Source organism: Pongo pygmaeus, chromosome 20, assembly GCF_028885625.2.
Source record: "Pongo pygmaeus isolate AG05252 chromosome 20, NHGRI_mPonPyg2-v2.0_pri, whole genome shotgun sequence".
Taxonomy (NCBI): Eukaryota; Metazoa; Chordata; class Mammalia; order Primates; family Hominidae; genus Pongo; species Pongo pygmaeus.
The window spans coordinates 24,891,000-24,918,308 of NC_072393.2; the positions used below are offsets into that span (position 1 = coordinate 24,891,000).

The window sequence follows — 27,309 nt, forward strand, 5'->3', positions numbered from 1 at the left end:
ACTCTACTTTCTTACCTGGGCTTTGCCAATAGTAGAACTTGTGACCTATCTCTGGGCCCAGCACCTAGATGTTATGACTCTCCTGCCTGGTCCATGTGCACAAAAAAGAGAGTGACTTATACTAGGATCAACACACAAATGATTCTATTCTTCTGCATGATCCCAGCCCACATGGCTTATTTTGACATCTCTAGGTTCATCATCTAGATGATGTGACTCTCCTTTTCTTCCTGGGAACTGTCCATAATGAGGATTGTGACACATCACTTGGCCCAACACCTATGTGATATGACTCCTTTCTTTTGCCTGGGTCTATCAGTTTGGGTGATTGTGTCATATAGCTTTACTTAGCACCTTGATTGTGTGACTCTCCTGTTTCTCCTGAGTCCTACCCACAGAGGTCATTGCAACATATCCCTGAGCCCCTAATTTAGGTAATTTGACTCCTGCCCGGGCCCTACCCTCAGTGATTTTTGTGACATAGTTTTTGACTCAGCACCTAGGTAACGTGATGCTTCTCCACTGCTTGGACTCTGTCACAGAAGGTATTGTGATGTATCACTGGGCCTGACACCTAGGTGAAGGTACTGTCTTCTCCTGCCTGGGCCCTGCATAAATTGTATATTTTGACATTTCACTAGGTTCAACACGTAGGTGATTCAACTCTCTCACATGGACCGTGAGCATGGGGTTATTGAGACATTTATTTTTGTTCATCACCTAAGTGATGTGACTCCTCTCTGATCCCTGTCAAAAGGAAAGATTGTGACATATCACTGGAACCAGAACTTAGGTGATGTGACTCTTCTGTCTAACAACCACATATTTTGGTTATTGTGACATTTCACTGGGCCAAACACCTCAGCCCTGTCCACAGGGGTTCTTGTAACATATATCTGCATCCATTACATAAAAGATGTGATGCCTTTTCTACCTGCGCCCTGCCCACAGGAAAGGTTATAACACACTGCAGGGCCCAGCCACCAGGTGACGTGTCTCTCCTGCATGTGCATAACTTTCAGCAGAAAATTGTAACATGCCACTGGTTGAAAACCCAGATGATGTGACTCTCCTGCCTTTTCACAGCCCTCAGGGAAAAAAAATACATATAATTTGCCCAGCATCCAGGTGATGTCACTCTCCTGGGTGGTTTGTGCCAAGAAGTTGGTTGGTAACATATATCTCGGCCCAGCTCACAGGTTTGATGGTGACCTTAATACCTCATACCAGCCAATAGAAGAGATACTGTCTCTCACAGGTAGGCTTAGAAAGAGGAGTAAAATTCCTGGCTGGGTGTGGTGGCTCACGCCTATAATCCCAGCACTTTGGGAGGTAGAGGTGGATGGATCACTTGATGTCGGGAGTTCAAGACCAGCCTGACCAACATGGAAAAACCCTGTCTCTACTAAAAATACAAAAAATTAGCCAGGCATGGTGGCACGTAACTGTAATCCCAGCTACTCGGGAGGCTGAGGCAGGAGAATCGCTTGAACCCAGGAGGTGGAGGTTGTGGTGAGCTGAGATCACACCGTTGCACTCCAGTCTGGGCAACAAGAGCGAAACTCTGTCTCACAAAAAAAAAAAAAAAAAAAAGAAAAAGGAGTAAAATCCTGGTCTCTTCTCTGTATGAAGGTTATAGAGAATTACCACTCTCTTGTATATTGTGTAAAGCACTCGGATGGTACAGAGCATGTCTTCTGTACCATAGGACCCAGCAAAAAGGTTAGATCATGTTTCATGTAAGCACACCCTGCCAGTTTTTAGGATTGTCATCCTCACACATGAAAGAGCCCACTGACTGATGAGGTCATAATTCTCATGGATGGATGCAGTCCATAGTTAAAATTGTGACTATCATAGTGAACATGTGGCCACACTTGAGATGGTGAATCATTTCTAAACCCAGCTCATAGTGGTGAGGACTCTCCTCTCTGGACCCAGACAATTGGAGAGATGTTGAATGTCATACCTAGACTTGGTGTTCAGAGCAGTTTGCAACTCTCAGGCACACCATATATAGTCCACAAGAGAGTGCCCTGACAGAGAGAAGCACACAGGTGAGACTGAAATTTATATTCACACCCAGTCAATACCAAAGATTGTCATCCACTTAAACACACTCTTCTTTTGAGGTTCTGAATCTCACTTTTGGAGGCAGTTGAGTGTTGGAAAATTGACTCTCATTTGTGGATTTTTGTCCACAGTTGGGTTAGTGACTCATTAACCAAAATTCAACACACCTTTGTGACTGCAACTTCACTAAGGAGCATAATTTATTTATTTTGAGATGGAGTTTTGCTCTTGTTACCTAGGCTGGAGAGCAGTGGCACGATCTTGGCTCACTGCAAACTCTGCTTCCTAGGTTCAAGTGATTCTCCTGCCTCAGCCTCCTGAGTAGCTGGGATTACAGGTGCCCACCACTACGCCAGCTAATTTTTTGTATTTGTAGTAGAACTGGGGTTTCACCATGTTGGTCAGGCTGGTCTTGAACTCCTGATCTCAAGTGATCCGCTTACCTCGGCCTCCCAAAGTGCTGGGATTACAGGTGTGAGCCACCTTGCCCAGACTAAGGCACATAATTTGCAAAAGAAATTGAGGCTCTCATGCACAAATCCAGTCCACCATTGAGACTGTGACCCCTGTACTTAGACCCAAAATGCAGGAAGTGTTGACTGTCATCCCTTGACTCAGGACATGAGTGTAATTGTTAATGTCATCACAAGACCTTTCTACAAGTGTCATGTGACATACATCTTAGCCCAGCATCCGAGTTATTTGTCTTTTCCTGGGCCCAGTCCACAGTGCCATATCACCGGGCCCAGACCCTTGGTGATGTGATTCTATTCTGCCTTGATACAGCCGACAGTGGTCATTGTGACATATTGCTGGGTGTTGCACCCAGGTGGTGTGAGTCGGCTCTTCTGCCTTGGTGCTGCCCACAGATGTATTGTGACATATTGCTGGGCCTATGTTATGTTAATCTTTTGCTTGTGCCCTAAACACATAGGCTGAGTCCAACGACCAGGTGATGTAACACTTCATCCTGGACCTGTCTACAGAGGGGATTGTAATATATGTCTTCACCAATCACCCTGTAAATGTGACTTACTTTTCCTGCCTGTCCCTAGTCACAGGGGGTACTGGGACATAGTGTTGGGCCCAGCACCTAGCTGATGTGACACTTTTTTTTAGGTTCTGCTCACAAAAGAGATTATGACATGTGACTGTGCCTAACACTAAGGTGATGTTACTTTTTTTTTTTGCTTTGGCTCTGCCCTTAGAAAGCATTGAGACATACGGCTGGGCTCAGCACTAAGAAGATGTGAGTCCTCTGCCTGAAGCCTGACCACAGGGAGCACTGTGACATATTTCTTGACCCATTACAATCTCTCCTATGGGCAAAACTGAGGTAAATGCCCGTTTTACCTACGATATTTCTTGTCCCATTACAATCTCTCCTATGGGCAAAGCTGAGGTAAATGCCCGTTTCACCTACATGATGTGACATTCCTCTTCTGCCTGGGCCATGCCCACAGAATAGAGAGTGACGTATTGGTGGGGCAAGCAAAACAGTGGTGTGATTATTCTGCCTGGTCCCTGCACACAGGAGTCACTGTGATATATGTTTGGGCCTCCCACCTAGACGATGTGACTCTTTTCTTCTGGGGTTTGTCCACAGTGGGAATTGTGATATGACACGACATAGCTCCTATGTGATGTGACTCTCTCATTCTTGGCCTCTTTCCACTGGGGTGACTGGAACATAAAGCTGAGCCCAGCACCTAGGCTGTGTCTTCCTTTATAAGTGCTACCCACAAAGGACATTGTGATATATCTCTAGGCTTCTCACCTAGGTAATGTGACTTTTTTTACCTAGGCCCACCCCTCAGGAGTATTGTGAAATACTGCTGGACCAAGATCCTAGATGATAGGAGTCTCTGCTACTGCTTGGGGTGTGCTTAAGAAGAAATCGTGATGTGCATTTGGGCTCATCCAGCACCTAAGTGATGTTACTCTCCTCTTGTGCCTGAGACCTGCATGCATCATGTTTTTTTGTGTTTTTTGTTTGTTTGTTTGTTTGTTTTTGAGATGGAGTTTTGCTCTTTTTGCCCAGGCTGGAGTGCAATGGTGCAGTCTCAGCTCACCAAAACCTTCATCTCAGTTCAAGCAATTCTTCTGCCTCAGCCCCCCGAGTATCTGGGATCACAGGCATGTGCCACCAAGCCCGGTTAATTTTTCTATTTGTAGTAGAGATGGGGTTTCTCCATGTTGGTCAGGCTGGTCTCGAACTCCCAACCTCAGGTGATCCACCCACCTCGGCCTCCTAAAGTGCTGAGATTACCGGTATGAGCCACTGCACCTGGCTGGCATCATGTATTTCAATATGTCTCTGGGTCCAGCAACATGATGATGAGACTTTCCTGTTTGGGCTCTCACACAGAACTATTCTGACATATCTTTTCATTCATTATCTTGGCGATTTGACTTTTCTGTTCTGCTTGAGCACTGCCAAAAGAAAAATTTGTGGCAGATCACTGGACCTAGCACCTAGGTGATATGGCTCTTCTCACTTGCCTGAGACCTGCATATTTTGGTTATTGTGACACATCACTGAAACAAACACCTAGGGGTTGGAAGGCTTCTGCCTGAGCCCCTCCCATAGAGGGCCTTGGAATATATTTTTTTATCCATCACATGGGAGATGAAACCCTCTACTTCTACCTGCATTCTTCCTATAGAGAAGATTGTGATATATTGCTGGGCCCAGGAACCAGGTGTTTTGTCTATCCCTTTCTGGGCTTTGCCTACGGTGAGCTTTGTGACACATTTAGGTGTTTTGTCTAAGCCCTTTCTGGGCTTTGCCTACAGTGAGCCTTGTGACACATTTAGCTGAGCCCAGCGCCCAGGTGATCATACTCTTCTTCCTGTGCCCTGCTTTCAGGAGAGGATTATAACATCTCTGGTTGAGAACTCTGTGATGTGACTCTCCTTGCTGGTGCATGCTGTCAGGGAAGATTGTGACATAACCCTGGCCCGGCACACAGTTGATGTGACTCTTGTGCTTGTTCTCTACCCACAGGTGGAATTGTGACATATAACTTGGCCAAGCACACAGATGTAATGGTGTGGTGACTCATACCTAGAACTGGGACCTGTGCGGGATTGTTAATTCATTACTGGACATTCCTGTGGGTGTGATTGTTACATATGCCTATGTTCAGCACCCGAGTGATTTGATTTTGCTGCCTGGTCTCAGTCCAAAGGTAAGATTGTGATTTATTGCTGAATCCAGCACCTTGGTGATTTGACTCTCCTCTTTTTTTGTGGGAGGGATCCTGCAAATTTTGGGTATTGTCAATTATTGCTGAATCCTGCACCCATGTTTATGTGACTCTCCCAAATGTGCCTTACATGTTGTGGCACAATATATCACATTAGACATTGTTAAATATTGTTGGGTTCATCACCTGGGTGATGGATGTAACTTTTTTTCTGGGCCTGCCTACAGGGGACCTTGTGACATAACTCAATGCCCATCACCATGGTAATGTTACTCTCTTCTCCTGCCTGGTCTCTGCTCACAGAGAAATTGTGACAGATCACTGGCCTAGCATCTAGGTGATGTGACTCTCCTCTTTTTTTCAGGCTCTGCGTATTTGGGTATTGTGACATATTGCAGAACTCAACACCTAAGGGATGGGAGTCTCCTACCTAGGCCCTTCCTACAGGGGGCATTGTGACATGTCTCTGCATTCCTCATCCAGGAGATATGACTCTCCTTTTCTGCCTACACCCTGCCTACACAGAAAGTTGTGGCATATTGCTGTGGTCAGCGACCAGATGATATGTTTCTCCTGCCTGGGTCTTTATTACAGGAAAGATGGTTGACATATTACTGGGCCCAGCATCCAGATGATGTGACTCTCTTCTTCTGTTGGTCCCTGCTTACAGGGAAACTGTAGCATATTGCTACACCCAGCACCTAGCTTGTGTGATTCTTCTTTTAGGTTTGCCTTCAGGGAACATTGTGACATATTGCTGGGCCCTGCAGTGACAATTTGTGACTCTTCTGCCTGTGATTTGCCCACTTGGGGCATTGTGACATATTGCTGGGTTTAACACTCAGGTGATGTAACTTTTATGCCTAGGCCTTGCTTACAGGAGGCATTTTGAAATGTCTTTGTGGCTGGGCACGGTGGCTCATGTCTGTAATCCCAGCGCTTTGGGAGGCCAAGGTGGGCAGATCACAAAGTCAGGAGTTCGAGACCAGCCTGGTCAACATGGTGAAAACCCGTCTCTACTAAAAACAAACAAACAAACAAACAAAAAACAAAAATCAGCCAGGTGTGGTGATTGGTGCCTGTAGTCCCAGCTACTCAGGAGGCTGAGGCAGGATAATTGCTTAAGCCCAGGAGGTGGAGGTTGCAATGAGCTAAGATCGCACCATTGCACTCCATCTTGGGCAACAGAGTGAGACTCCATCTCCAAAAAATAAAAAAAAATAAAAATACAAATGTCTTTGCACCAATCCTACAGGTGATGTGACTCTCTTGTATTACCTGGTCTCTGCTCCCAGGAAAAATTGTGACCTTTCACAGCGTATAGCTAATTTTTTTCTTTTATTTCTTAGTTTTTTCCTGCAGGAAAGATTGTGAAATATTACTGAACTAAGCACCAAAGGGATATATTTTTTTCTTGGACCTGCCCACGTAAGACATTGTGACATATTGCTGGGCCCTACACCTAGATGATGTGAGTTTTCTGCCTGTCAACTATTTTATGTGACTCTCCTCTCTTATCTTCACTTTGTCCGTAGGTTAGCTTTTAATATACCTTTGGGCCTGGGTCGTGCTAACAGAAGCAAGAGTGACTTATTGCTGGGCCCAGCACACAGAGGATGTGATTCTTCTGCTTGGTTCCTGCCGAAATGGTCATTGTGACATATCTCTGGGTCAGTTACCTAAATGACAGGACTCTTTTTATCTTTCTGGAGCAGTCCACAGTAGGAAATTTGACATATCGCTGGGCCCAGCACATATCTGATGTGACTGTCCTCTCATGCCAAGGCCTTGCTTACTGTAGTGATTGTGCCATATAGCTGGGCCCAGCTCCTACGTTATCTGACTCCTCTTTTCTTCCTGAGCCCTACGAAAAGATAGCATTATTAAATATTTCTGGGTCTTTTACCTAGGTGATGTGACTTTTCTTTCCAGCTTGTCCTCTCAGAGGGTATTGTGACATGTTGCTGAATGCAGCATTTAGGTGATGCGACCCTTCCTCTGCGAAAAGGGATTGTGATGCATCACTGGGCCCAGCACCTACGTAATGGGACTCTTTTCTCTTGCCTGGGCCCTACAAACATTTTGCATTGTGACATGTAGCTGGGTCTTTCACCCAGGTAATGTGAGTCTTCTACATAAGCCCTGGCCACAAGAGTATAATGAAATAACTTTTTATTCATCACCTAGGTAGTGATGTGACTCTTCATCAGCCTCTACCCTGCCACAAGGGAATTGTGTTGTGTCAGTGGGTCCAGCACCTAGATGATGTAACTCATCTTTTGGCTGGACCTTTCATATTTTACATATTGTTACATATCACTGCATCTGACATTAGGGGATGAGAGGCTTCTGCCTGGGCCCTGCCCACAGATGGCCTCGTGACATATTTTGGCATCCATCACCTAAGAAATGTGGCTCTCCTCACCTACATGCACCATACACAAAGAAAAGATTGTGACATATCACTGGGATCAGCCACCAGGTGTGTGTCTATCCTCTCAGGGTGTTGCTCACAGAGAGCGTTGTAACATATCACTAGGCCCAGCACCCAGGTGATGTGACTTGTGGCCTGTGCCTATCTAGTCTTTTTTTTTTTTTTTTTTTTGAGGCAGAGTCTCACTCTGTTGCCCAGGTTGGAGTGCAGCGATGTGATCTTGGTTCACTGCAACATCTGCCTCCTGGGTTCAAGCAGTTCTCCTGCCTTAGCCTCCCAAGTAGCTGGGATTACAGGCATGTATTACCACACCGTTCTAATTTTTGTATTTTTAGAAGAGGTGGAGTTTCACCATGTGGGCCAGGCTGGTTTCTAACTCCTGACCTCAGGTGATCCACTTGCCTTGGCCTCCCAAAGTGCTGGGACTACCAGCCTGAGCCACTGCACCCAGTCTACCTGCGGCCATCTTACAGGATTAGATTTTAATCCATCCCCGGCCAAGAACCTAGATGATGTGATATGACTCTCCTGTCTGGTCCTTGCCTTCAAAAAAGATTGTGACATACCTTTAGATGAGACCCAGGTGATGTCACTCTTCTGCTCACTTCCTACCCACCAGTGTCACTGGGACATATATCTTGCTTCAGCTTGCAGTTGCTATGATGATTCTTATACCTTGAACCAGGCAATAAAAGAGTTACTTTCTCTCCTAGCTAGGCTTAGGAAAACAAACACGATCCTTTGTCTCCTCTTTTTGCCAAGGTCATAGAGAATTACCACTCTCTCATATATTCTATAAAGCCCTCAGGTGGCACAGACAGTGTCATCAAGGGACAAAAACACTGATGATATTGCGTTTCTTTTCTTTTCTTTCTTGGAGATGGAGTCTCGCTTTGTCACCAAGGCTAAAGTGCAGTGGCATGATCTCAGCTCACTGTAACCTCTGCCTCCAGAGTTCAAGTGATTCTCCTGCCTCAGCCTCCCGAGTAGCTGGGACTACAGATGCATGCCACCAAGCCTAGCTAATTTTTGTATTTTTATTACAGATGGGTTTTCACCATGTTGGCCAGGCTGGTCTTGAACTCCTGACCTCAGGTGATCCGCCCGCCTTGGCCTCCCAAAGTGCTGGGATTATAAGTGTGAGCCACTGCTCCCAGCCCAAGATTGTGTTTCTTAAAAGAACATCCTGGCCGGGCTCAAGCCTGTAATCCCAGCACTTTGGGAGGCCGAGGCAGGTGGATCACGAGGTCAGGAGTTCAAGACCAGCCTGGCCAACATGGTGAAACCCCATCTCTACTAAAAATATAAAAACTCGCCAGGCATGGTGGTGGGTGTTTGTAATCCAAGCTACTCAGGAGGCTGAGGCAGGAGAATTGCTTGAACCCAGGAGGCGGGGGTTGCAGTGAGCCGAGATCACACCACTGCCGTTCAGCCTTGATGACAGAGTGAGACTCCATCTCAAAAAAAAAAAAAAAAGAATATCCTGCCAGGTGTGGTGGCTCACACTTGTAATCTCAGCACTTTGGGAGGCCAGCTCATGCCTGTAATCTCAGCACTTTGGGAGGCCGAGGTGGGCGAATCACAAGGTTAGGAGATTGAGACCATCCTGACTAACATGGTAAAACCCCATCTCTACTAAAAATACAAAAAATTAGCCAGACGTGATGGCACATGCCTATAGTCCCAGCTACTCAGGAGGCTGAGGCAGGAGAATCACTTGAACCCAGGAGGCAGAGGTTGTAGTGAGCCGAGATCACACCACTACACTCCAGCCTGGGCAGCAGAGCGAGACTTTGTCTCAAAAGAAGAAAGAAATAAAAACATCCTGCTGCTCATTACAATTGTAACCTCAAGATAGACAGAGCCCACTGGTGAGGTCCTAAATCTCATATACAGATGCAGTCCACAGTTGGAATTGTGACTGTGATATGCAAACATCCAGCCAGGAATGGCTCATTTCTAAAGCTACAAATGATGACTCACTTCTAAATGTAGTTCATAGGCAGATGAGGACTCTCCTATATTGATCAGGCAATTGGAGAGATGTTGACTCTCATTTCTGGGATTAGAGCAGCATGTACTATCAAGGGTCCATACCATCACAAATGTCTTAGAGTGGATTGCGACTCACATGCATATTGCATAAAGTCCTCAGGTAATGCATTGAATGCCCTTACATGGCCCAGCACACAGGCGACATTGTGATACTGGTTTTCACAACCAGTCAACAGTAAATATGTCATCCTTTTAGAAAAACACAACCTACTTCTGAAGTTCTGAGTCTCAACCCTGGAGGCAGTGGAAAGTTGCAAAATTGACTCCCATGTGTGGATCTGGTCCACAGCTGGGCTGGTGACTCAGACCAAGATTCAGCGCACCTGTGAGGCTATGAGTTTACTGAGAAGACATAGTCTAAAGGGGAGATTGAGGCTCTTTTTCATGAATTCATCCATATTGAGATTGTGATTTCTGCACTTAGACCCAACCTCCAAATGGTCTTGCTTCTCATACCTAGAATGGGAATATGTGAGGAATTATTCATGTTATTCCTGAGCCTTTCTGCATGTGTGATTGTGACACACATCTCTGCTCAAAACCTGAGGAATTTGACTCTCCTGCCTGGGCCTAGCACACAAATGGGATTGGGACATATTGTTTGAACCAGTATTTAGATGATATGACCCTATACTCTTTCCTTGTTCCTGTCACAGAGCACATTGTGACATATCACTGGTCCCTGCACCCAGGTAATGTGTTTGTCCTTTCTATGCACTGCCCACATGGGCTATTGTAATATATTGCTGGGTCTAACACCCAGGTAATATGAATCTCCTGCCTATATCCTGACTACAGGGGCCATTTTTGCCGTATTTCTGAACCCGTCATCTATTTGATGTTACTCTCCACTTTTTTTTCTTGGTTTTAAGGAGTGGAGAGTTTAATAGGCAAGAAGGAAGGGAGAAGACAGAAGGAAGAAGCTCCCCTGTGCAGAGACAGAGGGAGGGGAGCTCCAAAGCCAAAAGAGAAGGCCTCCTACTCTCGACTTTTACATAGGCTTTTCCCTAAGAGATATTGTAACATATCTGGGCCAAGTACCTACGTGATGTTACTCTTTGCTCCTGCCTGGGCCCTGACCAAGAAGGAGGAGTGACTAATCCCTAGGCACAGCACACAGGTGATGTAATACTTCTGCCTGTTCCCTGTCCACAGGAGACATAGTGAATGTCCCTGGCCTACTAAACAAGATGATATGACTATTTTTTGTCTCTGAGACCTGCCAACAGTGGGGATTGTGACAGAACACTTGTCTCAGCACCTACGTAATTTTTCTCCATGCCTGGGTGCTTCCCACTGGGGTGATTGTGACGTATAACTAGGTGAAGGGCCTAGGTTATGTGACTTTTCTCTTCCACATGAGCCTCACCCACATAGGGCATTTTGACATATCTCTGAAGCTCTAATTTAGGTAGACTGCTGCATGGACCCTTCATTTTTCAGGAAGTATTGTGCCATATTTTTTTGACCTAGCTATAATGCTTCTAATGCCACTGCACTCCAGCCTGGGTGACAGAGCGAGACTACATCTCTTCTAATGCTTGGGCTCTGCCCAAGGAGGGATTGTGATGTATTGCTGGGCCCAGCACCTTGGTGATGTGACTCTCCTCTGCTTCTACAGGGTTCAGGTTGGAAAGGAGAGTTACATCACTTAGGTGATAAACAAAATGATATGTCATAATTCCCCTATTAGCAGGGCTCATGCAGGAGAGTCACATCACCTAGGTCTTGGACTCAGCCATATTTCAATATACAAATTGTATATTGTGTTTATTAAAAATTGTATATATTGAAATATGGCTGGGTCCAACAGGTAGATGATGTGATTCTCCTGCTTGAGCCCTTCTAATAGGGAAATTATGACATAATCATTTTGTTTATCACCTAAGTGATGTAACTGTCCTTTTCTACTTGAGCTCTCTATAAAGGGGGGATTGTGACATATCACTGGACCCAGCATCTGGTGGTATCAGTCTCTTTCTGTTTTTCTTTTTCATTTTTTTTCCTTCTGAGATGTAGTCTTGCTCTGTCACCCAGGCTGGAGTGCAGTGGCATGATCTCGGCTCACTGCAACATCCGCCTCCTGGGTTCAAGCAATTCTCCTGCCTCAGCCTCCCGAGTAGCTGGGGTTACAGGCATGCACCACCACACCTGGGTAATTTTTGTATTTTTCGTAGAGATGGGGTTTCACCATGTTGGCCAGGCTGGTCTCAAACTCCTGACCTCAAGTGATCTATCTGCCTCGGCCTCCCAAAGTGCTGATATTACAGGCGTGAACCACTGTGCCATGCCTTATTACCCTCCTCTTTAAAATCAGCCCTGTGTATTTTGGGTATTAAGACATATTTCTGGGTCAAACCAAATGGGTGAAAGGCTCTTGCCTGGGCCTTGCCCACAAGAGGCCTTGTGACACATCTCTGCATCCACTGCTTTGGAGGTGTGACTCTCCTCTTCCATCTGCACCATGACCACACAGAAAATTGTGACATACCTCTGGGTTCAGCAACCAGGTGTGTACCCAGGTCTTACCTGCAGAGAAAATTGTGACATATAGCTTGGCCCAGTACCCAAGTAATGTGACTTTGTTGTCTGTGCCTTGCTTTCAGGAGAGAACTGTAACATAACCCTGGTCAGGCAACCAGGTGATATGACTCTCTGTCTAATCCCTACCCTGGAAAAATTGTGACATATTTCTGACCCAGCACCCAGGTGATGTTACTCTCCTGTTTTCTTTCTACTCACAGTTTGGGTTGTGACATATACCTTAGCCAAGCTCACAGTTGTGATGATGACACTAATATCACAAACCAGCCAAAAGGAGAGTTACTGGCACTTGTAACTATACTTGGAGAAATGGGTAAATTCCTGGGTCTTCTCTAGATAATAACGTCATAAAGGATTACTTTTCTTTCACATTTTATATAAAGTCTTTGGATGGTACAGAGAGTGTCATCACAAGACCAAGCACACAGGTGAGACTGTGTTTCTCATATGCACAACCTACCAAATGTTAGCATTGTCACCCTGACACATGGACAGTGCCCACTGGAGAGATCCTGAATTTCACAGGTGCATGCAGTCCACAGTAAAAATTCTGTTACATGTGATCATGCCACTACAGTTAACATGGTGACTCATTTCAAAATCCAGCTCATAGGCAGGTGAAGAGTCTCTTCTCGGGACCCAGCCATTTGGAGAGATGTTGACTCAAATACATGGACTTAGGTTCACAGGTATGATTATGAATCCATACCAGGAAGAAAGTTTCAGAGAAAATTGTGACTTTCATGAGTACTGTATAAAGACCACAGGTGGTACAGGGAGTTTTATAATGAGGCCCAGAACACAGTTGACATTGTGACACTTATATGCACACCCAGCCGACAGTAAAGATTGTCATCTTTCCATATGAATACAGCTCACTGTTGAAGTTCTGATTCTCATACCTGGAGGTAGCCAAAAGCTGGAAAATTGACTCTCATACATGGATTTGGGCTATATGTGGGTTGATGACTCTCAGACCAAGATTCAACATACCGATGAGGCTGTGACTCCACTAAGGGGACACAGTCCACAGCATAGATTGAGGCTCTTATGCATGTATTCAGTCCACCTTTGAGATTGTAACTGATGTACTCAGACTCAACATACAAAAGGTGTTGACTCTAATACCTAGAAATGGGACATGTGCAGGATTGTTAATTTTATCCCTACATTTTCCTGCAACTGTGATTGCAACATACACCTCTGACCAGCACCTGAGTAATTTGATTCTCCTCCCTGGTGCCCAGCCCACAGATTAGATCATGACACATCGCTGGACGCAACACCTAGGTGGTGTGACTGTACATTTGCCTCAGCACTGCCCACAGGGAGGCATTGTGACATATGGCTGAGCCCCACACCTTGGTTATGTGACTCTCATTCCTGTGCCCTGCCATTATGGGTCATTGTGACATATTGCTATGTCCAGCATCCAGGTGATGTAACTCTCTTCCTGTTACATCAGGCTGGGTCCTGCCTACAGGAAGCATTACAACCTATCTCTGTACCAATCACCAAGGTAATGTGACTCTCTTATTCTACCAGGTCCCTGCACACATAAATAATTTTTTCTATTTCTGGGCCCAGCATCTAGCTGAAGTGACTCTTCTCTTCTAAGTAGGTTCTGCTCTCAATGTAGATTGTGACATACTGCTGGGCTAAACAAGGTTATGTGAGCGTTCTGTCCAAACCCTGCCCATAGCAAGCACAGTGACATATCTGTGAATCCATCATCTTTGTGCTGTGACTCCTACTTGGGTTTGGCCTATAGGAGAGATTGTGACATATCTCTGGGACCAGCTCTTAGATGATGTGACTCTTCTTTCCTCCCACGGCCATGCTCCCATAAAAGACCGTGACTTATCCCTGGGATAAGCACACAGACTATGTCATTCTTCTATCTGGTCCCTGTTCACAGGGGTTATTGTGACATATCTTTGGGCCCATTACCTAGATGATGTGACTCTTCTTTCTGGGGCCTGTCCACAGTAAGGATTGTGATGTATCACTTGGCCCAGCACTTATGTGATGTGACTCTTCTCATGCTTTGGCTCTGCCCACTGGAGTGATTGTGATATGTAGCTGGGTCCAGCTCTTAGATTATGCAATCTATCTTTTCTCCGTGAGCCCTACCCACAGGGGGCATTGTGACATATCTCTGAGCCTCTCACTTAGATGATGTGAATTTTCTGCCATGGCTGTTTTCTCAGAGGGTATTGTGACATTTCTGGACCCAAAACCTAGATGATGTGACTCTTCTATTGCTTGGGCTCTGCCCAAAATGTGACTCATTTTTGTGACTGATCTCTGCATACACGTATTGTGATGTATGGCTGGAACCAGCAGCTGCATAATATGAGTCTTCTGCATGGACTCTTTTCAGGAGGGTATTATGAAATGTCATTTTGTTTATCACTTAGGTGTTGTGACTCTCTTCTTATGACTGGAACCTGCCACAAAGGGCAATTGCAACATATCACTTGACCCAGCACCTAAGTGATGTGATTCTCTTTTTTGGGGGGAGGGAGTCTCACATATTTTGAGTATTGCTGGGCCCAACTCCTAGGGAATAGAATGCTCCTTTCTTGACCCTGCCTATGGGGGCTTTGTGACATATCTCTATCAGGGGAACCAGCGCCCAATATTTCAATGTAGGTTGTTTTCTATTTTCCCTAAGTGTTGGCCAGTCTGAGAAATAAAGAGAAAGAGTACAAAAGAAAGAAATTTTACAGCTGGGTCTCTGGGGGTGACATCACATGGCAGCAGGTTCTGTGATGCCCCCGAGTCACAAAACCAGCAAGTTTTTATTAGCGATTTTCGAAAGGGAGGGAGTGTACAAATAGGGTGTGGTTCACAGAGATCACATGCTTCAAAGGCAATAAAATATCACAAGGCAAATGGGGGCAGAGCAAGATCACAAGGCCAGGGTGAAATTAGAATTACTAATGAGGTTCCATGTCCCACTGTGCATGCATTGTCATTGATAAACATCTTAACAGGAAACAGGGTTCAAAAGCAGAGAACTGGTCTGACTAGAATTCACCAGGCTGTAATTTCCTAATCCTAGCAAGCCTGGGGGTGCTGCAGGAGACCAGGGTGTATTTTATGCCTTATCTTCAACTACATAAGATAGACACTCCCAGAGTGGTTAATTTAGAGGCCTCCCCCTGAGAATGCATTATTTTCCCAGGGCTGTTCCTTGCTGAGAAAAAGAATTCAGTGATATTTCTCCTATTCGCTTTTGCAAAAAGAGAAGTATGACTGTTCTGCCCGGCCCTACAGGCAGTCAGGCCTTATGGTTATCTCCCTTGTTCCCTGAAAATCACTGTCATCATGTTCTTTTAGGATGCCCAGATTTCATATTGTTCAAACACACGTTTTACAAACAATTTGTACAGATAACGCAATCATCACAGGGTCCTGAGGTGATATACATCCTCAGTTTATGAAGATGACAGGATTAAGAGATTAAAGTAAAGACAGGCATGGGAAATTATAAGAATATTGATTGGGGAAGTGATAAATGTCCATGAAATCTTCATAATTTCTGTTCAGAGATTGCAGTAAAGACAGGCACAAGAAATTATAAAAGTATTAATTTGGGGAACTAATAAATGTCCATGAAATCTTCACAATTTATATTCTTCTGCTGAGGCTTCAGCCAGTCCCTCCTTTCGGGGTCCCTGACTTCCTGCAACATATCTCTGCATCCATGACCTAAATATGTGACTCCTCTATTCTGCCTGCACCCAGCTTACAGGGAAGATTATGCCATTTTGCTAAGTAAAATGTATCTTGTGCTGATCTATTTTATTCTGTGACTAAGAATGCCTAACCTGGGGATGTAGCCCAGTAGGTCTCAGCCTCATTTCACCTCAACACTATTCAAGATGGAGTCGCTCTGGTTTGAATGCCTCTGACATAGAGATCCATTATAAAATTATGAAAAAATTTTATTTGAATTGCAGTGAATAAGAAATGGAAGACCTAGGATGGGCTATTCTGAAAGATTTAGCAATATTTATATTTGTCTTTTTAAGTTTTCCATTAATACTTCTGAATAGATACATTGTTTTATTCTGTCAAGTTTAAACAGATACACTTGATAATACAAGGAGTTCCCACTGTGAAAGAAAAATAAATCTCCTGATGCCAAAATTACTAATCCAATAGAAAAGTCAAACTGGAAACTACATCAGGCAAACTGTTTCCTATTTTATTCTTAAATAAGATAGCTACACAGATAAAAAGCTACATACCTACCTCACAATTTGCTCAGAAGGAAATTCCTAGTGAATAGATGACAGACAGAACTCAAAGTCATCCCTCTGAGGCTCACCTGAGACAAATGCAGATTCACTGAGCCAGGCTAAATTGTGTATTCAGTGGAAGACTTATCAAGGACTCAAATAAATTTATTATTTTTTCTCTTATCTACTTATGACGTGGAAGCCCCAACCTCAAGTTTTCCTGTCTTACCTGACCACATCAATGTACATCTTAAACATGTTGATTGATGTCTCATGACTTTCTAAAATGTATTAGAAAACTGTACCCCAACAACCTTGGGCACATGTCATCAGGACCTCCTGAGGCTGTGTCACAGGCTCCTACTTAACCTTGGCAGAATAAACTTTCCAAATTTATTGACACTTGTCTCAGGTACCTTTTGTTTTACACAGCCAAGGCACTGCTAGCTGGTCACTACTGCACCCCAGACTGATCCACCACCATTGCAGGGACTCTGGTTTCTTGATAGCAATTGTTTCACTTCAATGGAAGATGGACAGGTGTGTACCTGAGAATGCAGCACTGAGCTCCTGGGTGATGTGGGATGTTCCAAGCATCAGCTTTCAGCCAGTCTGTCTTATGACTGTTGAAAGTTATTTAGTGTAGTGTGAAGACGGGAATAAACAGCTCCTGAATGCTAACAATGGCTGTTCATTCTAGGGTGACCCAAGGTGGCCATGCAATGGTTCTGGGTTCTTCTGTGGCTTCTCAGTGGCTGATGGAGTGGTTTTTTTGGTCTTGTGATACAGGGTGTGTGTGTCTAAAGGAGTGGAGGGCAGGGTGGGGAAAGGAGGTGACAGGCAGGTTCCTGGAAGTCACCTCCTGGCATTATTCTTGTGGATTGCCAAGTTTCTTGTTTGAATTTGTTTCTTGTTAATAGTTCATGTGTCCTCAGCAAGGAGGTGAAAATAAAAAAAAAATAGCTTGGAGCAGTCTCAGCTGTGTGAGGTCTGCACAATTTATCAAGCCCAGAGAGATGAGAGTGTGGAACTTCACCCAGGGGCATTTTTGTTGTTGTTGTTGTTGTTTGTTTGTTTTGAGATGAAATCTCACTCTGTCACCCAGGCTGGAGTGCAGTGGCATGATCTTGGCGTGCTGCAACCTCTGCCTCTTGAATTCAAGTGATTCTCCTGCTTCAGCCTCCCACATAGTTGGAATTACAGGCACATGCCACCACACACAGCTGATTTTTGTATTTTTAGTAGAGATCAGATTTCACCATGTTGGCCAGGCTGGTCTCCAACTGCTGATCTCACCTGATTTGCCCACTTCGGCCTCCCAAAGTGTTGGGATTAGGGGCAATTGTTTAAAGACATTTACTTTTTGACTAGCAGTCTCACCCATTATTTCTTTATTAGGAATTTGGAAAATAAAAGAATATATGCAGCCAATCAATAGCTTATGCATTTAAATATGAATTCTTGGTAAATAACTTAGGAACTGCCTTCTCACTTTTTCAAAAAGACTCACTTTCAATGGCTGCTAATTAAAATATATATTCAGGGCAACTTAAATCTGTCCTCCTCTTGGCTATCCTCGATATCTGACCTTAAGTAAATGTATTTCAGGTTGCATTGAATTTACACACTCCTCAGGATACTATACCTATGGAGATAAATTGGCTGGAAAAAAATTAAATTTATTAAATTCTAATTTAATGTTGGTCCCACAATTCTCAAGTAAGATTTATCACAAGGTCCAAATAACCCTTGATAAGGAGGATAAACACATTGTGAGTCTGATCAAGAAGTATGATGATGCATGCAGTAGTTTTTTGGCTGGTTACGCTGTTTACTGCCCTCTGACTCCACCTATAACCTTTTGGGTGCCTAATCCTTGCTATCTTCTTATATATTTTTTGAAAATGTTATGCCGGATGCAGCAGAAGGAAAGGCACAATTAAAGACCCTGCATCATGATAGCTCAGAAAATAGATTTTTTCTAAGACTTTTTATTTTAGACTAAACCTGGGCCTGACTCCATCTCACCCCTTAAACAATTGGCTGTTACATCAGGTCAGACCATGTCCTCATAGCATTATCCAAATTGCTAATATTTAAAACTACTACCAACCAGACTACTCTAGAAGTGAGCCTTCCTAGCATTGTGGGAGCTCACCTAATGACCAGATCAGACAACTCTAGGAAGAACCCTTCCTAGTACCATGGGACCTACTGCTGTTAGCTTGCATATGCATTCTGTGGAATGCTTTTTGGCCAAGAGGAGGACTGAGGACTGACTTCTGATTTTTTATCTTGCCCAAATTTGAACCTAGGGGATCTAGGGAGTCATGCCCTATAAACCATAAATTCTCATCAGATGCAGTTTATTTGACCCTATATGTCATGACTTACTTTTCAGTCTAACTCTGGCATAACATTATGAGACAAGAAAAAAGTATTTAAACCCAAAATATATTTCATTGCCATATGTGGAAATTGCCCCACAAAGTCTCTTGTGGGAAAAATTCACATTCTGTAGAGAATCTCCTTCCCCCTTTGTTTTCCTTTCTTCCTGTGCAGATCCAGGAGATAATCAACTAAGAGCCAGGCACCCTTTTAGGTCTGATAAGAAACATTTTACAACCTGTTCTCTCTCTGAAGTCAGCTATCTGAGAGATTTCTCTGCACAGTAAAACTTGGTCTCCACAATTCTTTACCTTAACCTAAAAATTCCCTTTTATTGATCCCCAGTCTTCAGATAAATTCCACCAATTGTCAACCAGAAAATACTTAAATTTACCTGGAAGCCCCCTGCTTTGAGTTGTCCCACCATTCTGAATCAAACCAATATATATATATATGTTTTTGAGGCAGAGTGTTGGTCTGTCGCTCAGGCTAGAGTGCAGTGCCGCGATCTTGGCTCACTGCAACCTCTGCCTCCCAGGTTCAAGCGATTCTCCTGCTTTAGCCTCCTGAGTAGCTGGGATTACAGGCGCCCGCCACCGCGCCTGATTAATTTTTGTATTTTTAGTAGAGACGGGGTTTCACCATCTTGGCCAGGCTGGTCTTGAACTTCTGACCTCGTGATCCGCCAGCCTCAGCCTCCCAAAGTGCTGGAATTACAGGGGTGAGCCACTGCATGCATTGGTGGACAGGTGCAGTGGCTCACGCCTGTAATCCCAGCACTTTGGGAGGCCGAGGCAGGTGGATCACGAGGTCTGGAGATTGAGACCATCATGGCTAACACGGTGAAACTCCGTCTCTACAAAAAATAGAAAAAAATTAGCCAGGCATGGTGGCATGTGCCTGTAGTCTCAGCTACTTGGGAGGCTGAGGCAGAAGAATCTCTTGAACCTGGGAGGCGAAGGTTGCAGTGAGCCTAGATTGCACCAATGCACTCCAGTCTGGGCAACAGAGTGAGACTCCATCTCAAAAAAAAAAAGCAAAAAAACAGAAAAACTATTTGATTGATGTCTCATTACAAAATTTATAAAAGCAAGCTCTGCCCCGACCACCTTGGGCACATGTCCTCAGAACATCCTGAGAGCTGTGTCACGGGTCATTGTCACGCATATGTGGCTCAGAATCAATCTCTTCAATTTTTTTTTAAACCATCTGTGACAAACCCACAGCAAACATTAAACTGAACAGGAAAAAGTTGGAAACATTTTCTCTGAGAACTGGAATAAGACAATAGTGCCCACTTTCATCACTTCTATTCAACGTAGTACTTGGAAGTCTCAGCCAGAGCAATTAGAGAAAAGAAAGAAATAGCGAGCCTCCAAGTTGGTAAAGAGGTAGTCAAATTGTCACTGTTCACTGATGTTACAATCATATAATTAGGAAACCCTAAATACTCATAAAAAAGCATCTAGATCTGATAAATTCAGTAAAGTTTTAGGATACAAAATTAATGTGCACATATTAGTGGTATTGGTATACACCAACAGTGACCAAACTGATATTTAAATCAAGAACTCAACCCCTTTTAAAGCAGCTGCAAAAAAAAAAAAAAAAACTAATAATTAGGATTATCCCTAATGAAGGCCATGAAAGACCTCTACAAGAAAAACTATAAAACACTGATGAAAGGTATCACAGATGACACAAACAAATAAAAACACATCCCATGCTTATAGATGGGTAGGGTTAGTATTGTAAAAATGATCATATTACCAAGAGCAAGCTACAAATCCAATACAATTCCCATGAAAATAACATCATAATTTCCTCACATAACTAAAAAACTCTAAAATTCATATGAAACAAAAAAGAACCTGCATAGACAAAGCAAGACTAAGCAAAACAAAAATCAACTCAAGATGGATCAAAAATGTTAAGACCTGAAACTACAAAAACTGTAGAAGGTAATACTGGAAAAACTCTTCTAGACATTGACTTTGGCAAAGCGTAGATGATCAAGAACCCAAAAGCACATGCAACATGAAACAAAGACAGATGAGACTTAATTAATTCTCAAAAGATACACAAATGGCCAACAAACATAGATAAAAATGCTCAACATTACTAATGATTAATGATCAGGAAAATGCAAATCAAAACCACAATGTGATACCACCTTATTCCTGCAAAAATGACCATAATTAAAACATCAAAAAATAATGCATGTTCGCATGGTTGTGGTGAAAAGGGAATACTTTTACATTGCTGGTGGGAATGTATACTAGTACAACACTATGGAAAACAGTATGGAGATTCATTAAAAAACTAAAAGTAGAACTACCATTTGATTCAGCAATCCCACTACTGGGTATCTACATGGTGAAAAAGAAGTCATTATATGAGTAAGACACTTGCACATGCATGTTTACAGCAGCACAATTTGCAATTGCAAAAGAATGGAAGCAGCCTAATCAATGCCCATCAACTGAGTGGAAAAAGAAAATGTGGCATATATCACATTTTCTTTATATATATATATATAATATATATAAATAATATATAATATATGTAAAATAATATATATATATACACCAATGAATGCTACTCAGTCATAACAAGGAATAAAATAATAGCACTTGCAGCAACCTCAATGGAGTTGAAGAACATTATTCTAAGTGAAGCAACTAAAAATAAAAAAACAAATATTGTATGTTCTCACTTATAAGTGGGAACTAAGCTATGAGAATGCAATGGCACAAGAATTATATAATGGACTCTGGGTACACTCAGTGGCAAGGGTGGGAGAGGAGTGAGGGATAAAAGACTACATATTGGGTACAGTGCATACTTCTTGGGAGATGGGTGCTCCTAAATATTAGAAATCACTACAAAAGAACTTATCCATGTAACCAAACATCTTCTGTACCTTAAAAACTTTGGAAATAATAATAATAATAAACAAAAAATAATCCCAAACCCCTTAAGTTTAACTTTCTATGCTTTGGCTGTTTTTGGTTTATTTTTTATTTTTTAGAAAGGGTCTCACTCTGTCACCCAGAATAGAGTGCAATGGCTTGATCAGGGCCCATTGCAGCCTCGACCTCCTTGGTTCAGGCAGTCCTCCTCCCTCCGCCTCCTGAATAGCTGGTACTAAAGGTGCAGGCCACCATGCTCAGTTAACTTTTGTATTTTTTTAGATACATGTTTTTGCCATGCTGCCCAGGCTGATCTCGAATTCCTGGGCTTAAGCAGTCTTCATTTCTTGGCCTCCCAAAGTGCTGGGATTATAAACACGAGCCATCATGAGTGACCACAATCTTTTTTTTTTTTTTTTTTTGAGACAGAGCCTCACTCTGTCACCCAGGCTGGAGTGCAGTGACCTGATCTTGGCTCACTGCAACCTCCGCCTGTCAGGTTAGAGCGATTCTCCTGCCTCAGCCTCTGAGTAGCTGGGACTACAGGTGCGCGCCACCACGCCCAGCTAATTTTTGTATTTATTACTGGAGACGGGGTTTCACTATATTGGCCAAGCTGGTCTCAAACTCCTGACCTCGTGATCCACCCACCTCGGCCTCCCAAAGTGCTGGGAATACAGGCGTGAGCCACTGCACCCAGCCCAGAATTTTTTTTAACATGATATAGAAAAGCCAACTATATTTAGATCTGTTACTTAACAGAAAATTTGAATAAACATCTTTTATTAAAAAACATAAAACTTTTTATCTACAAATATTGATACAAAACAGTTCAGAATTACTTCCTAGGGGTTTCACTAAAATTTTGTTTAAGGGTATAATATATATATCTATATAGTATATCTATATAGATATATATCTATATAGATATATATATATCTATATATACATATATCTCTCTAAGATTTCTAGGTGTAGAAAAACCAATTTTTCATAGAGAGTGTATAAACAAAGGCCGGGCGCAGTGGCTCACGTCTGTAATCCCAACACTTTGGGAGGCCAAGGCAGGTGGATCATTTCGAGCTTAGGAGTTTGAGACCAGCCTGAGCAACAAGGCAAATTCCAGTCCCTACTTAAAATACGGAAATAAACCGGGCATGATGGCTTACGCCTGTAGTCCCAGCTACTCCAGAGGCTGAGGCTGGAGAATCGCTTGAACTGGGGAGGCGGAGGTTGCAGTGAGCGAAGATTGCGCCACTGCACTTCAGCCTGGGCGAAAGAACAAGCCTCTCCTGGAAATAAAAAAAGAGTGTATAAACAAAAGCAAAATATGCTTTTGATGAAGAAAGTTAGAAACATTTTGTCTACTTTGAAATTATTTAAAGGTTGTTTCAAATTGAAAATATAAAAATAATGTAGATTAAAATACAATATAAAAACTTAAAAAATGTCCAGGCACGATGGCTCACGCTTGTAATCCCAGTAATTTGGGAGGCTGAGGCGGGTGGATTACCTGAGGCCAAGAGTTCATGACCAGCCTGGCAACATAGTGAAACCCCGTCTCTACTAAAAATACAAAAAATCCCAGCTACTCGGGAGGCTGAGGCAGGAGAATCGCTTGAACCCAGGAGGCAGAGGTTGCAGTGAGCCGAGATGGCGCCACTGCGCTCCAGCTTGGGCGACAGAGCTAGACTTCGTCTAGACAAAAAATAAAAAATTATAAGAGATCATAAAATATGTATAAAAATCTAGAATGGTCAAAAAGACAAATTTGATGGACTTTATTTTTGTTATTTTATTTATTTTTTTTTGAGACAAAGTCTCGCTCTGTCGCCCAGGCTAGGGTGCAGTGGCAGGATCTCGACTCACTGCAACCTCAGCCCCCGGGTTCAAGGAATTCTGCTGCCTCAGCCTCCCGAGAAGCTGGGATTACAGGCGTGCGCCACCATGCCCAGCTAATTATTTTTTCTTTTATTTTTTTGAGACGGAATTTTACTCTTGTTGTCCAGGCTGGAGTGTAATGACGCGATCCATGCTCACTGCAGCCTCCACCTCCCGGGTTCAATCAGTTCTCCTGCCTCAGCCTCCCGAGAAGCTGGGATTACAGGCACGTGCCACTACGCCCTGCAAATTTTGTATTTTTAATAGAGATGAGGTTTCACCATGATAGTCAGGCTGGTCTCGAACACCTGACCTCATGTGATCCGCCCGCCTCGGCCATCGAAAGTGCTGGGATTACAGGCGTGAGCCACCGCGCCCAGCTGATGGATTTACTTATAACCGTTTATCCAATTAGCTTTAGTACTGATAATACATTATTACTAAAGTAAAAGTTGATTTTCTCTTGAACAAAAATTTTATGTATTATTAATATACATAAAATATGTTTGTTCACATTTTGAATACATTGAAAAAGAGAGAGAGCAAAAAAGATACAGACTTTTCCCATGCTCTGGGGTGGGCCTGGCTCAGCTCAGGGAGGAAGCCCTGCCCGAGAAGGCTGCAGCTTAGGCTGTCACTCCTTCTTCAGCCTAGGGTGTGATCACATCTTCTATCACTCAGGGTCTGAGTAGGCGGGGCCTTAAACGTTATCCAACTAGGGACGTTGGGCTGGGAACTGTCCAATCAGGCACACAGCTGGACTGGACAAGGCGGCTTCCGGGATATGGCGGGGCCTTTGTCTCTCGCTGTCGCGGGAGCTCCAGGTCTGTCTTCACTGCTCTGTGTCCTCTGATCGTAGAGGCCCAGCCTCTGTGGCGCCGTTACCAGCAGGTATTGGAGATCCACAGCTAAGATGCCAGGACCCCCTAGAAGCCTAGAAATGGTGAGAATGCCAGTCAGACATCCCGAGAGAGGGGAGGGGGCTGGTTGGAACTGGTGGGAAGCGGCTGTGGCGGGACTCAGGCCTCCCCGCAATCAGCTCCACAATCTGCGCCCAGCTCGACCTCAGTCCCCTTCAGAAATAAGATGGCGGCTGCGCTGACAGCCAGACCCCCAGGTGTCCTGTTTCTTCCCTGCGCAGTGACTGTGCCCTGGCCTGGAGCCCTCTCTGGGCAGCTGTGGACCCGCAGCCCCGCGTCTGTCCCAGATTGTTCAGGGACCCGGGGCTGGTGGTTAGGGGAGAATCCTGACTCGGGTTGCGGGTTCATGAACGGGAAGAGCTTTAGTCTGTGGGGTTCCCAGGCCCTCTTTTTTCCCATTAAAAATTTATGGGCGTCACTGCAAAAATATTAAATAATTTAATACAAGAATGATTCAAAAATTTTACCGCACCCAGCTGTGGTTTGTACCTTTGTGGTCCATGGAAGGGGCCTGAAGAAAAGATTGTTACAAGGTTCGTGATAAAGAAAACCAAATTCAATAATTGGCTAGGTACAGTTATCTAGGTTTTCGTTTTTGTTTTTGAGACAGAGACTCACTTTTTTGCCCAGGCTGGAGTGCAGTGGTGTGATCTCGACTCACTGCAACCTCCACCTCTTGGGTTCAAGCGATTCTTCTGCCTCAGCCTCCCTAGTAGCTGGGACTACAGGCGCCCGCCACCACAATTTTTTTATTTTTAGTAGAGACGGGGTTTTACCATGTTGGCCAGGCTGGTCTCCAACTCCTGACCTCAGGTGATCCACTCACCTTGGCCTCCGAAAGTGCTAGGATTACAGGCGTGAGCCACCGTGCCCAGCCTAGTTTCTTAATTTTCACATTCAAGGTGGAAATATCCTGGTTATGTAATCAGAGCTTAATTGGCAGCTTATTCTTGGTTAAGCAAGAATTTTGTTTCCGCTAATGTAGTAATTTACCAAAAAATGCTCTTGAGTTTAGTTTTTTTTTTTTAGAAGTAGAAATCCGGGGACTAGAGCCACCTCAATCTAATTGCCTGCCACTTAATTATTTTCACACTCCACAGGTGACTGCTTTTTTCCTGAAATTTTCACATGTATCCCAAGCAGGGCCTCCAGTCCACCCCTCATCCCCTATTCCTCCAGCCTAACTCTGGCTTGCAGGAAAATACTAAATTTCCTGTTTTGTCTGACATTCCCAAATGCCAATTTCCCCTCCCTAATTCACTTTATCATCTATTTGTCCTTTAGTGTAGATTTTGATACCTGTTTTAATTTTTATTTATTTATTTATTTTAATTTTTGAGACAGAGGCTTGCTCTGTCACCCCGGATGGAGTGCAGTGGTGCAGTGGTGTGATTTAGGCTCACTGCAACCTCTGCCTTATGGGATCAAACGATTCTCTTGTCTCAGTCTCCCAAGTAGCTGGAATTATAGGCGCCCGCCCCCACGCCTGGCTAATTTTTGTATTTTTAGTAGAGACCGGGCTTCACTATGTTGTCCAGGCTGGTTTCAAACTCCTAGCTTCAAGCGATCCGCCTGCATCGGCCTCCCCAAGAGCTGGTATTACAGACGTGAGCCATCTCGCCTGGCCAATTAATCTTTTTTTTTTTTTTTTTTGAGACAGAGTTTCACTCTTGTTGCCCAGGCTGGAGTGCAATGGCACGATCTCGGCTCACCGCAACCTCCGCCTCCCAGGTTCAAGCGATTCTCCTGCCTCAGCCTCCCTAGTAACTGGGATTATAAGCATGTGCCACCATGCCTGGCTAATTTTGTATTTTTAGTAGAGACAGGGTTTCTCCATGTTGGTCAGGCTGGTCTCAAACTCCCGACCTTAGGTGATACACCTGCCTTGGCCTCCGAAAGTGCTGGGATTACAGGCATGAGCCACTGCACCCGGCCAATTAATCATTTTTTGACAAAGCATTTGATGGCACATTTTAAAAGATTTGTTTTCTTTTTGTAAATATTTCCTATGAGAAGAAAGCAAAGAATAATCTCCTGACACTGTATTGTAAAATATATCTGTGTGTTTTTTTTTCTTCTATTTTCCCTAGTCACAGATATCTTATCAGAATGTTTTTGGGTCAAGTTTTCTTTTTAGAAACTATAGTGTGATGTGTCTTCAGTCATCGTTCGGTTTTCTTGGACCTGGGTTTCAGTACTGTATTGGGATAAACTAAGATACCCACCATGGCTATGTCTGCTTAGAGTGTCTAGTAAATATCAGCTTCTGGGTCATATTCTCTCATAGGAAAATCTGAGGTATTGAGTGTAGCTTCCCAAGTGCGCATGTGGATGCCCTGAGTCTAAAAGGCATTTCCTGGTGCACTTTTTTGTTTTAAAGCTAATTTTTTGAGACATTAATATTGTCTTCACCCAACCCAGCTTTCATTTCTTAAAGACACATTGCTGGTCAGTCAATCAGATACTAGTATTGAGGAGAAAACAAATAATTTCTGCCTCCTGGTTTCCTTTAGAGGACAGAAAAATAGTAAAAAATTTCTAGAAAACAAAACAAAACAAAAACCAGGGCCAGGCATGGTGGCTCATGCCTGTAATCCCTGCACTTTGGGAGGCCAAGGAGGGTGGATCACAAAGTCAGGAGTT

General features: G+C 43.8%; 1 protein-coding gene across 50 annotated transcripts in view; it reads left to right on the plus strand.

The window, feature by feature from the left end:
• Nucleotides 1-27,309, plus strand: part of ZNF254 (zinc finger protein 254) — an 85,713-nt gene that overhangs the window by 25,156 nt on the left and 33,248 nt on the right. For 36 of the 50 annotated variants that reach the window (XM_063658880.1, XM_063658884.1, XM_063658893.1 and 33 more), the window contains 3 exons: nt 3,282-3,409; nt 5,081-5,264; nt 5,647-6,753. Coding sequence is in view for 1 of the 50 variants with exons in the window: in XM_054465218.2 (XP_054321193.2) it covers nt 24,660-24,689 (30 nt within the window). In the remaining 49 variants the exon portion in view is untranslated. Of the gene's footprint in view, nt 1-3,281; nt 3,410-3,431; nt 3,476-5,080; nt 5,265-5,646; nt 7,188-24,500; nt 24,690-27,309 lie in introns of those variants that run through there. The other 14 variants (XM_063658899.1, XM_063658901.1, XM_063658888.1 and 11 more) reach the window with 8 other exon arrangements.